The 13,023-nt window shown below is 49.2% G+C and overlaps 1 protein-coding gene across 1 annotated transcript in view; it reads left to right on the top strand.

Moving 5' to 3' along the window:
• Window positions 1-732: 732 nt before the first annotated feature.
• Window positions 733-13,023, top strand: part of LOC114615917 (cytosolic 10-formyltetrahydrofolate dehydrogenase-like) — a gene marked incomplete at its 5' end in the record, with an annotated part of 14,196 nt that continues 1,905 nt past the window's right edge. Inside the window, 6 exons of the mRNA XM_028761508.1 lie at window positions 733-820; window positions 4,364-4,457; window positions 5,746-5,845; window positions 7,208-7,306; window positions 9,912-10,077; window positions 12,248-12,353. Coding sequence (XP_028617341.1) covers window positions 733-820; window positions 4,364-4,457; window positions 5,746-5,845; window positions 7,208-7,306; window positions 9,912-10,077; window positions 12,248-12,353 — 653 coding nt within the window. The remainder of the gene's footprint in view (window positions 821-4,363; window positions 4,458-5,745; window positions 5,846-7,207; window positions 7,307-9,911; window positions 10,078-12,247; window positions 12,354-13,023) is intronic.

The following is a 13,023-nucleotide window of genomic DNA, read 5'->3' as shown; positions in this document are numbered from 1 at the left end:
ACTTGGTCCTAACAAGGACTGAGGCCCCAGAATCACAGCCAAGGCACTGTGGGGTATGAAATGACCTAACCTTGACTGCGAGAAACCACTGACTCAGCAGTTTATAGGAGCTGGGGGAGGGGGTGGTTGGGAACTAGAAGGGCTGGAAAGTGGCCTCTGTTTGATTTCCAAAAATGGAGCAATACTCAGAGTTACACATAGACATGGATAGCTGATCACCGGAGCCCTTGTGCTCAGTACAGTTCCATCATAGGCCTCGTCTATAGGCTGACACCCACAGTTTTCTGAGCTGACGCTGGTCTCCTGCTCAGGGGCTACTGAGGGTCATCTGGTTGGGGGAGCTGAGCCATTGTGGTTGGGCCTGCTAGCCAGTCCCACTGACCACTGCTGCTTCAGTGCTAAGTTCAAACACACTGAGAAGATATGAGCATGGGGTGGAAAGGGACCCAGGGCTGGCTGAGGAGCACCAGTAGGAGAGTTCAGCACACTTGGGACTTACAAGACCTAATTCTCCCTGAAAGATGTCAGGGATGCTAGCTGTGTGGGCAATGCCTATGGTTGGCCATGAACATGACTTCCCTATGGTCTTCCAGCTGCCTCAGGCACTGCTGCCCCTTTCTGCTTCAGAAAGCTAGCAGCTAGCACAAAGAGAGAAGGCTGTGAAGGGAGGTCTGGCTACACACCGCATCCAAATCCTCCACACTCAAGTCTCCTGCTCTGGTCTCCATTCAGGTGACCCCACTCACAGCACTGAAGTTTGCAGAGCTGACACTGAAGGCTGGCATTCCCAAGGGTGTGGTCAACATCCTCCCAGGATCTGGTAAGGACTGGGATGAGGAAAGGGATGGGGCTCAGATCATCCAGTTACACACATGACCCGAGCCATGTGGAAAAGGCAGTGCCCATGACCACCCTGTGGTGGAGGAGGCCACATCCTGGGGAGACACAGAGCTTTGAAGGGCCATGACATTCAGATAACTCCTCAGATGCTTTCTGTTTTGTGTATGAGTGTTTACCTGCATGTATGTTATGCAACACATGTGTGTAGTGCCTGTAGAGGCCCAAAGAGTGTTGGATCCCTTATAGCTGGAGTTACAGATGATTGTAACCTACCATGTAGGTACTAGGAATCAAAGCGAGGTCTTCTGAAGAATAGCAAGTATTCTTAATTGCTGAACTATCTGGGCCTGTTCTTTGCTTTTTAATAGATGGCTTAGTTCATTTATATTTAATGTTGTTTTGCTATAGTTGGATTTGCCATTTTACCTTTTGTCTTCTGTCAATCTCTCTTTTACTGCTTTATTGAATGGTGTCATATTTTAATTTTTTTAAAGTTTTATTTATTTTATTTGTTTTATGTATATGAGTATACCATTGCTCTTTTCAGACACACCAGAAGAGGGCATCAGACCCCACTGCAGATGGTTGTGAGCCACCATGTGGTTGTTGGGAATTGAACTCAGAACCTCTGGAAGAGCAGTCAGTTCTCTTAACCACTGAGCCATCTCTCCAGCCCCATATTTCAATTTTTAATATGGAATCTTGCTGTGTTACTAAAGATGGTCTCAAACTCCTGGACTCAAGTGATCCTCCTACCTCAGTCTCTAGAATACTGGAACTATATGTTCAAGCCATTTCACCTATCTGACAGTTTAGTTTTGTTTTTGTTTTTTTTTTTGGTTTTTCGAGACAGGGTTTCTCTGTGTAGCCCTGGCTGTCCTGGAACTCACTTGGTAGACCAAGCTGGCCTCGAACTCAGAAATCCGCCTGCCTCTGCCTCCCAAGTGCTGGGATTAAAGGCGTGTGCCACCACCGCCCAGTGACAGTTTAGCTTTTTAGTAATGATTTTTTGCCATGTGTATGTATATATATGCATATAAGTACAAACATACATGTGTATGTGTTAAACTTTTTCTTTGAGACTTTTTTTTAAATTAAGACTTGTGGGGGTTTTTGGGTTTGTTTGTTTGGTTGGTTTTTGTTGTTGTTGTTTGTTTTTGTTTGTTTGTTTGTTGGTTGGTTGGTTGGCTTTGAGACAAGGTCTCACTATGTAGTCCTGGCTGGCTTGGAACTCACTAGTTGGCCAGCTCTCTAGGTCATCGAGTGTTTTGTGCTCTTAACATCTTCTCCAGGACTTATCACTTACTCTTATCTGTGAAAATCTGCTTTGCACTGACCCTGGGCAAACAGAAATGCTGCTTTCTGTAGCTAGGGACCTCCTTTTGTGCTGTTACCTTTTGTGTATATACATAAGTATTATCAATGCAATTATGTGGCAACTAGTGTAACTACTGATGTTATCTTGTATCATTTTGCGTCCTCTAATGCAGCTGGAAGAGGGACTATCTTCTGCCATTCTTATCTGTCGTCTCTTTCCTGGTCTCATGATGGACCTCTCTGTCTCTGCCATGCCCTTTCTCTGGTTTGTGCCCTTCCTCTGTTATTGGTGTCCAAGGTGTTACAATTCTGTTTTACGGACAACAACGAAATTGTACAGCTGCCTTATGTGGTTGCTTTTAAAAATCTCTTAAAAGATGAAAGAGAAATGAAGTGTGTGTCACATTGCTTGAGTAGCCATATTCTTGGTTCTTGACCCCTCTCCTCTTTCATGGATTCTGACAACTATCAGATACTGATTCCAGATCACTTGCTTTCCCCTCTGAGAGCTTCCTTCCGTGTTTCTTCTACTTGACACAAATCTCTCAGTTATCTGTGAGATGGTGTCCTTATTTTCCTCCATTTTTTTGAAGACCTAGATGGCTTTGTCACTCCATATCCCACCCCTTCGGATTAAAACAAAAACATTTTCCCATAATATTTCTGTGTTTTTCAAGAAATCAAAACTCCAAAATTGTCACTACACTCTACTTCAAGTTTGAGATCCTGGGCTGCACAGAAAGACCTTGCCATAAGCAATGTTTTTGTTTTTCATGCTGGCTTGCTTTCTTTATATCTGGAGAATCATCTCTGTGGATCTTTTCCTGGTTTTTAGTAGCACATTTGTTTTCTTAAATGCAGTGGGTTTTTTTTAAATACTGTTTCATATTTTAGATATGAGTCCCTTGCCACATACATCTTTGTAAACACTTTCGCCACTAAGCAGTGATTTAACTGATATCAAAATGGAATTAACTTCGAGGTCAGCAACTCCCAGGTTCTCCTCTCAAATAAGCTATGTATGGAGTAACCAGTTTACTGGAGTAGAGCCCTGGGACTGGATGCAGGGACCAGGGCTGGAAAGATTAAAAGCAGCTCTTCAAAGGTGTTGCATTTGAGAGGCCCTAAACCACCCAAGCACGAGGCTGAGTAAGCCGGGATGAGAGATGCTTCTAATTGCAGGGAGTTTGGCTGGTGATGTATATTTAGAAGATGACGTATCTAAGGGTGGCCTTTGGAGATCTGGCCATGATCAGCTGAGGAAGCCCTGTAAACTGAGAAGTGTGAGCCTAGGACAAGCTAGCCCTCGGTGTTTGAAGATTGCATAAAAGACAGAGATGGGAAGGGGCAGTCAGGGAAAAGAACAAACCATGAGAGCAGAAACCAAATCAAGAAATAACCTGCGGGCTTAGGGAGGGGTTCCTATTGATCCCGAGAAAAAAGCAGCAACCCACCCTGTGATCTCACTGAACGAGGGACCAGGAAGACACCAAGGACTTAGCCACTGATCAGGCTGAGGGATATGAAGGAGGGAGGTGTACTATGGGGCTGACTGGAGCTTGGTAGTACAAGTAGACAGGGCAAGAGTATCAGCACCCCAAGTGGGGAGCATCCCATGATGCTCCTCCATGGACCACAGTCAGTGATGACCCTGACATTTGAAAGTCACCAAGTTTAGGTGGCCTCCAGTCACCCCCAATTTCCACAGTGATGTAAAGTGTAGTTTCTAGTACCGCCATGATGAAGTGTTGAGCCTGGGAGCTTTCTCATCAGACAGCGATGGTTACAGCCCTGGGAGCCAAAAGCCCAGGAGCAGAATTGACAGGGTGGCATCCTCTGAGACTCCCTGTTGTGAAGATGTCACTGCGTCTGTGCCTTCACATAGCCATCTCTCTGTGTAGATCTGTATCCTGATTTTGTTTTTATTGGGACACCAGTCACATCAGGTAGAGTCCATCCTGTGACTCCTTTAGAGACCCTGCCTCCTGGTGCACTCACATTCAGAGACAATGGGTTAGTACTTTAGTGTTTTAATTTGGAAGAACATATTTCAACCCACAGAAAGGCAAAGTCCCATGAGCCCCTAACATGGAGTACCATGTAAAAAGCATGGCGTAACATCCTCTGGTGGACATGTAAGGGACAGGTGGCTGCCTTTCTCAGACCCTAGAGGTCTCCCTGACTTTCTCACCTTTCCTAACCACAGGCTCGCTGGTTGGCCAGAGGCTCTCAGACCACCCTGATGTAAGGAAAATAGGGTTCACAGGCTCCACAGAGGTGGGAAAACACATCATGAAAAGGTAGGTCGGTCATCTGAACCGTGGAATCTGGTTATAGAGATGATGACCCCACAAGCTGGGTCCTGCTTCTTGGGTGTTGGTGGGCATAGCTGCCCCCAGCATGTCAATACAGTTTCAGAGTTTTCCATAAGCCCTTGAGAAGTTCAGTGGAGGCCACACAACCCAGCAGGGTTCGGGTACCATGCAATCTCCTAACCCCAGCAGTGCTAGAAGTCAGCAGATCTGACTTGAGATTGCCATGAGTATGAACTAGACACTGATCTTAAAAATCCAACACACACTCAGCTGTACTCGTTCATAACTTTTATACTGGTTACAAACCGACCTGGTGATGTTTTAGATTAAATGGAATCTATTGCAGTTGGCTTTCTGTATCCATGGTGTCCACATGGCAGATTCAAACAGCTGCAGATTGGAAATATTTGGAAAGTCAATTTTGCCTGTACTGAACATGTCTGACCTTACATTTACCTAGCCAGTACAAGTATTCATACCATGCTTACATTGTGTTGGACATCATGTACAGAGAGCTGTGGGTACAAGATGAGTATAGCTTCTGTGCATATTGTCTGTAAGGAGCCTCAGCACCAGAGGGCTTCGGTGCATACAAGGCTGCTCTGAGTCACGAGCAGTACTGGGACGGGGAACCCTTACCCTTGGGTGATCTAGAACAAGAAGACCTGTTCTCTCAGGCCATGCTTGGCACTTACTTTAGGTGGCATGGCTGAAGTATGACTCTTGCTCGTGGACACATGTCTGTGATTCCTGACATCTTTCTGCTTGGTCACTAAAACCCTGAGATAGCCCTATCTTACCAACACAGCTCTCAGGCCACAGCTACTCCAGCTGAGGGATGAGTCTCTTTAGGATATACTCACCCCACATTTCTGGAGCACCAGCTGTGTGCTAGGCACTGGGATGTCATAGGAACCAGACAAGTGCTACTGTAGGGAGGCCTGCCTTCTCACAAATGGTCATTCATAAACACACAGTGGAGCACAGCATCTGACAGAGGCACAGGGAGGTGAGGGTTTTATATGGGATGATCAGAAAAGGATGCTAAGAAGGGGACAGAGTGGAGTGGAGGAGGACACCTGTGAGTATGCAAGGCCGAGCCTGGGCTGGGCTGGGTGTTAGGGGAATAGGAGATGGCCCAGTGGTAGGAGGTGGTATGGATTGTAGGTGTCAGGGCAGTGTCTGGTGGCTCTTGGACTTGCCTTGAACGCCACCTACAAGCCCCTGTGCTCTGGGCCACCTGACATTAGTTCCACCTCTCTGTTCCTTCCAGCTGTGCCCTGAGTAATGTGAAGAAAGTCTCCCTGGAGCTGGGTGGAAAATCACCCCTTATCATCTTTGCTGACTGTGACCTCAACAAGGCTGTGCAGATGGTGAGGCTGGACCCGGGGTAGAGAGAGACGGGAACCTATGGGAGGAAGAAGTGGGAGGCATCAGGGCAGAGGCAGAGAAAGGGGAGTGCAGCATCTCTCAACATCTATGGTTAGCCTACAGCTGTACAACCATCCATGACGTCACCACAAGTTTAAGTAGCATAATGAGAAGCACCCTGGGGCTAAGGATGTGTTCGCCACAGCGTATTCCCAGCATGTCCCAACTGTCATACCATTGAGCTAGATGCATGGATTGGGAACGTGAGTAGGCTGCCTCTCATGGCACTTGTGGAAAGCAAAGTATCCCTTGGGCATGACCCTGCTGACAGCCGCCAGTCTGCCAATGACCCTATGCATATGTGCTCAGGGTCTCCACCTATGCACTGGGTAGTCACAGGCTAGGCCTCAGCATACCCATCTGCACAGGGCCAAGGAAATACCCATCTGTGGTGACTAAGGACTCAGGACAGTGACTGTATGTGGCATATGCCATAGAAGTGGATATTGGTATTGTCACCTATGTACCTTGGTCCTCTCTCTGTTCTTTGCATACCAGTCAGGCCCATTCAGCCAGATATCCAACTATCTTAGCAGCCTGCCTAAGCCTCATTCTGCCTGGGAGGAGCCATGACACTCAGCAGAGTCCTAAAAAGGAGTTCTGTCTTGCTTGATAGGAAGCTGAGGGAGGCCAGGTCCTTGTTCATGTCCCCCTTGAGCCCAACAGCCCAGGGTCTTGGCTCAATGCAAGATGCTGCTGCTGCTGCTGAGTCCTACACATAGAGGGAGGCCTGTGCCAACTGTTGGGCTATGCCATGCAGGCCAGGAGAGCTGGACTGGACTTGGCATCCTATCCCTGGCCTCCTGCTGTAGGCCTCACAGCTCCTAGTGTGTCCTGATGGGTTTCCTGTACTCCTGCAAGGGCTTCCCTGGAACCAGAGCTGTCCCCTCAGTCTTGCTCACAACCTATACATACAACCTGGTTCCAAGAAGACCTGGTACCTTTTGGGTCACCCAGTAAGCCTACTGATGGTCTCAGGGAGCAGGCAGGCTCAAACTCACCCCATACTGTTCTCTATTGTTTGTGTGAATAGCATCTCTATCTCCGCAGTGGGGGAGGCCTCTATGGCTTCCTCTTACCATGTGACCTGTGTCCTCATTTCCCACTGCCACCTCTTGCCTCCACAGGCTGAGGGTTGCACAGGACATATGTATCCAGTGCTGGTCAAGCCTGACCCATCCGAGGGAGGAAGGCAGGATGCAGGCACACCCCTTCTTCCCTGAGAAGAAAGAGCAGTCCTGACAGGCACTAGGGTAAAAGCACTGAGGTGATCCATGACCTGTCATTTCTGTCCTTCTCTGAAGGGCATGAGTTCCGTTTTCTTCAACAAAGGGGAGAACTGCATTGCGGCAGGCCGGCTCTTTGTGGAGGACTCCATCCATGACCAGTTTGTGCAGAAAGTGGTAAGTTCAAGGCTAGAGTCTGAGCTGGAGGGGCAGGCTGCAGGAGAGGTGGTAGTACCCAGTGAAGAGTAGCTGGGCTCCACTCATCGGTACCACCTACCTGTTCAGAGGATCCCTGGGGAACTCTCTTGAGTCTTGAGCTCAAATTGACATAACCAAAAGGGCCTATGGGCTGAGAGTCTCTCGGGGCCTAGTGCTTGCCCAGGCTTTGGGTTCCATCCTCACCACCACCACAAAGAAGAGGCATCCTCCAGAAACGGAGCCTAGGATAAGGATCAGGTGTGCAGGATTCACGGGGCTGCCCTCCTTAGGTGAAGCCATAGGAGGGAGCAGGAGAGGACAGGGCAAAGGAGAAGAGAGCAAGGACACAGGGCCTCAGAGACCCCTAGCAGCATCCCTGGAGCAGGAAGTACCCTGTGCAGGTGCCCAGAGTCAAGAGGCCAGGCTCTGCCACCAGCCTACAATGTTGGGCAGTAGTTGCCTCAAGCTGGCCATGGGTTGAGGAGGGCAACTTCTGCCAGCTTCCAAGACTAACGTCAGACTAAGAGCCTCTGGGGACCTGGCAGGTGCCAAGCAGCAGCTCCCACTGGAGTTACTGGCTGATTTAACAAAACCCCAAAGGGCCGACAATGGCTTTGGGAACAAATAGGTCTTCTTGGCCCATAGGCATGTCTTGTTTGTTTATTGTTTGTTGTTTGTTTGTTTATATGTGGTACCTTAGCTAGTGAGATTATTGTCCTGTCACTGAGCCTGAGCCCTGGCAAGGAATGTTTTTAATGCCTGATTTCTAGATTTCTCTGTGGATTGGCTTCTGACCAGCTTCATTATGTGAGGTTGACAGCTGTAGAACGACACTTTTCTAACATAAAACCAGAGAGGGGAAAACTCCAGTTGTTAGGATGAAGTTATGCCTGGGCACAGGCCGGCCCAGCCAGAGGCACCATCCACCTTCAAAGTCTAGACAGTGTCAAGGCGATGGCGTCTGAGTCAGGAGGTGTTCCTGTGACAACTGAAAGCCCATCTTAGATCCTGAAGATCAGGCAGGAACCTAGCAGAAATGTACAGGGATTCTGAGAGGTGGCGGGTCTACCTGTCACTTTCCATACACTGTGGCTAGGACAGCCTGAGGAAAGGGTAGGATGACATTGCCACTTTGAGCATTCCCTGGGGGAAAGTCTGTGTAATCGAGCACCAGAGATAAATGGTTCATATGGAAGAGAGGTTTGTTCTCGTTCACGGTTTCAGGGCGCGTGGTCACTTGGCCTAGTTGCATTGGGCCTGTGTTAAGGCAGAACATCTTGATAGGGAGTGTACAGCAGAGCAGAAGCACTGACCTCATGGCTCTGAGAGAAGAGAGGAAGAGTCAGGATCCCAATATCTCCTTCAAGGGAACACCGCCAGTGACCTCACTCCTCTCTGCTATGTCTTGTCTCCTAAAGGTTCCACTCTATCTCAGCAGTGCCCACCCCCCAACCCCGCAACCAAGCCTTCAACAAATGGGCCTCGGGAGGATACCAGGGCTGCACCAGAGTAGTCAGGAATGGATCTCAGAATGAAAGGCAACAAAGACAGGAAAGGACTGGGCAGCTGTGCTGCATAACAAAGGGCACACAACACCCGGTAGTGAGTTCGCCTGGCTCACAGTCCATCCTGACTAGGCGAGCACTGAACTGAAGAGGGTGGAGACAACACTGTGTGATCTCAAGACTCCAGGGCAGGAGTCCGGGAGCCAGGCCACACAAGAAAGGGTCTGGAGAGACTCTCCCAGAGATCTGTCTTGTTGGCCTCTGATTCTGATCATCTGTGTTCCTCATAGTTTTGGTTGTGAGCCTAGCCTTTAATGGTTGAGCCATCTCTCCAGGCTGTATTTCCTTTCTTAATCCTATATCCTGACTCACTTAAAAAAAAAAAAAGGTGATTTTATGTGGATATGTGTTTCTCCTCTGTGTGTGTGTGTGTGTGTGTGTGTGTGTGTGTGTGTGTGTGTGTACACTACATGCTTGGTATCTGCAGATGTCAGAAGGCCTTGACTCCCCTGGAACTAGAGTTAATGGATGGTTATGAGCCTCCATGTCTGGGAACCAATCCCTGATCCTCTGGCAGAGCAGCTGGTGCTTTTAACCTATGAGCCATCTCTTCAGCCCCTGATTTATTTTCTGTCCCCTACCATCCCAAGCTCCAGAGCCATTAAGTCACCTCCTCTGTCACTCCCTGATGACTCCCTTGGATGCATCTCTAAGTCACAAAGCCTAGACTCACTTAAAGGTGTCTGAGGCAGAGGGAAGGCTTCCCGGAGGAGGCCACTCTCAAGCTAATTGTTGAAATAGAGGAAAATGAAGGCAAAGATTGGTAGATGATCCTCAGAACCCTTCTCTCTGTTCAGTGTCTGTCCTTCTGTCACTGAAACTGCTGCAGGAGATAGGATTGAAGTCAGGCTGGGAAAGCCCCATTGGCTGGGAAATGGCATCCACATGTTCCTCTGGGATCTGTGGTCAGCACAAAACTGCAAAGGTTGGGACCACAAAGGTCGGAGGTGTCTAGGTACCGACCATCACAGAACACAGTGGTAGCATTGATCAGGACCTGACCCGAGGACCTTCTACAGGTGGAGGAGGTGGAGAAGATGAAAATCGGCAACCCCCTGGACAGAGACACCAACCATGGTCCGCAGAACCACGAGGCCCATCTGAAGAAGCTGATGGAGTATTGCCAACGTGGTGTGAAGGAAGGGGCCACACTGGTCTGTGGTGGGAACCAAGTTCCAAGGCCAGGTCAGTTAGAATTCTCCACTTCACTTGGGTAAACTGAGGTAGCAAACACTAGGACTCTGGTTTCCAGCCCAGCCCTAACTGGATATAGCCAGAGACCAAGTACTGGTTGATCAGGATCGAGGCCTGCAGTTCAGAGTCAGACCTTGGACATAATGGGCCTTGGCTGTTTGGTCACTCTCTGGACCCAGGTCTGGGACTGAGAAGGTGAGGACTCCAGAACATTCCCTAGTGCTGGGATAGTCTGCTGTGCAGGGAGTTGCTGGTGGCGACACTGACCCTGGTGGTGGTCTCTAAGGTTTCAAGGTCCTCCCATTTTGGTTTCTCTTTCAACCAGTTGTTTTGTGGTGTTGTGTGACTTCTGGAGAGGCATGAATTAATGCCTACTCACCCCAGACAGGGCACCAGGGACTAACCAAAAAAGATGGACCCACTGATGTCTAGGTTAGTGAGCCAGTGAGTTTATTTGAGTCATTTACAGGGACATGAATGGTTCAAAGGCAGCTACCTCAGAGCCTGGGTGACAACTCTCAGGCTTGTGTCATTTTCTTGAGTGTTATGAACCTCCTCCCTTCCCCCAACCCCCGCCTCCTCCCTCCTCCCTCCAACGAGTGTTTTAGTGCAGAGGAAATAGCTAGGCAACAGGTGGAAACTCCACAGTGTCCCTCCAGTGTTGGTCAGCTGCCCTTAGCTGGGAGTGAGCCTGTGCCTGGGGCAGGCAATCCTTGAGTTGGTGCAGATCTTCACAGACACATGGCTCAGGCCACCCATCCAGAGCTCTTGACAGAGTCAGTACTAGTTAGATACTTCTTCCTGACAGTCCCAGGCACTTGGCTTTATCAGTCATCTTACTGTCTTAGTTGCTTTTCTTTTGCCGCAAAGACACCATGACCAACACAATGTACAGAAGAGTTTATTGGGTTTACAGTTTCAAGGGGTGAGTCCATCATGGCAGAGAGCATCGCTCTGGGCAGTTACAACACTGAAGTAATAACTGAGAGCTCACATGCTGAGACAAAAACAATGGGCAGAGAGAGCTAACTGGGAATGGTGTGGGCTTTTGAAACCTTACAGCCTGCCTCCAAACACACACCTCCTTCAGCAAGACATGCCTCCTAATCCTTCCCAAGCATTTCCACTAATACGTGAGCCTATGGGGGTCGTGCTCATTGAAACCAGCACAGTGTCTGAGCTCAGGCACACCTGCTTCTCTGGAATCTACTCTCACTTCTAGCCTCCCAAACCAGGAAATCAGAAGCCACATGGATGGAGTCTTGTGCTGCCTACCCATGGAACCACAGATCCACATCCTGGCTGCCTTTGCTATCTGCCTTTTATACTCTATACAGAATTCTGCACAGGGGAGGCTCTCCTTGGCAGATGGAAAGGAGGAGGGGGACAGAGGACACACATCTGACCCCTTGATTTTAATTCTCTCCTGGTTCTGTTAAGTCTGGCACCTCATTTATGTTTTGGCTCTCCTGTACCTTCTGCACCTCATCCTGCCAAGTGTCCCTGTGAGTCAGCCATTAATCTTTTGTTTATTCACCCTCTGAGAACTCTTGGGTTCTGATACCCAGCAGTGTCCTCCTGCTTCAGGGACAAGTTCCCCGACTGCCTCCATGGTCTCATTTGTGAACAGTGTGACTTGCCCTCGGTCCCCAGCCTCCATCTTGCATTCTCTCTTGATGCTTCTCATCTTCTGCTGTATTGGCTGTTCTTCAGCTTGACAGACAGCTCCCCAGCAGAACCCAGAGAACAACATGTTACTTAGCTCAAGTGGCATTCAAGCACAAACTTCCCTCCATCACCAAAGTGAGAGTTCCTTAAGGCTGGGGACAGTGTGGCAAGCCCTAGCAGGGGGCATATGGCAAGCATTGCTCACAGAGCAGGGAGAGGGACCCAACGGGGCCAGTACATCCCCAGGGACATAGGGGCAGCACATCTGCTCTCTGAACTAGAAGGTGGGGAGTTTTCTGGAACCTAGTCAAGATCAGCACAGATTAGGGCTGACTCTTTTTGGCCATTTCTACCTGGAAGGCAGAGGATGAGGTGCACCTGTTAGAACCAGAGTGAACAGAGTGCTGTGTGAGCCAGGCTCTGGCCAAGGTAGGAAAGAGACTGTCAGGGACTTACACTGCCAGCATGCCTCAGACCACTGTCTCCTCTACAGGCTTCTTCTTTCAGCCAACCATTTTCACAGATGTTGAGGACCACATGTACATCGCTAAGGAGGAGTCGTTTGGGCCCATCATGATCATCTCTCGGTTTGCTGATGGGTATGTGATCCCCCATGTCTCTCTGGGCTTTTCCTCTGTGTGCATGGAGTCTTGACATGAACTGTAAAGAATCTGAGTCAGCAAAGAACCTGTGCACCATGCCTAGGCTACCTGCCTCTTAAAACACAGGAGGATCTTGGCCTCCCTTTGCTTCCCCTCCCCTTGGCCAGGAAGGCTCCAGGGCCAGATGAGCAAAAACAAATTTTCTCCCATGTTCCTGCTTTCCTGGGTCTTCCCTGCGTTTCTCTGACATTACTTACAGCCTGCCAGGTCCGGTTCTCATGGTGTCCTGTGAGTAGTAAATTGACCCTACCCAAGTGGCCTGGGACATCTTGGGTCTTACTCATGAATGAGCTTCAGGTTGGCTGGATGGAGTGAGCTTTTCTCTGCTCCATGCCACATCTGTATTTTCTGGGTACAAAAAAGGCAGCTGTGCTCACCTGGGCTCCATGAGCCTCCATGGCAGCCTAGGGCAGGGCAGGTCACTGGCCTGGAGCCTGGGTCATATGGAAACCAAGGAGGTAGCAAGGATCCTTGGGAGCTAGCTTCACAGCCCACTTGTCAGCCCAACAGCCATCAAGGCTACCAGGATAAAGAGAAGGAAGGGTCCATGCACAGTGGAGGAGCTACAGAGCTGTGGGCACATTTGACCATCCATACTTTTTTTTTT

Source organism: Grammomys surdaster, unplaced genomic scaffold (genome assembly GCF_004785775.1).
Source record: "Grammomys surdaster isolate TR1022 unplaced genomic scaffold, NIH_TR_1.0 194838, whole genome shotgun sequence".
Lineage (NCBI taxonomy): Eukaryota > Metazoa > Chordata > Mammalia > Rodentia > Muridae > Grammomys > Grammomys surdaster.
Note: the sequence above shows the minus strand (reverse complement) of the source record. Positions and strands in the feature narration are given on the sequence as shown.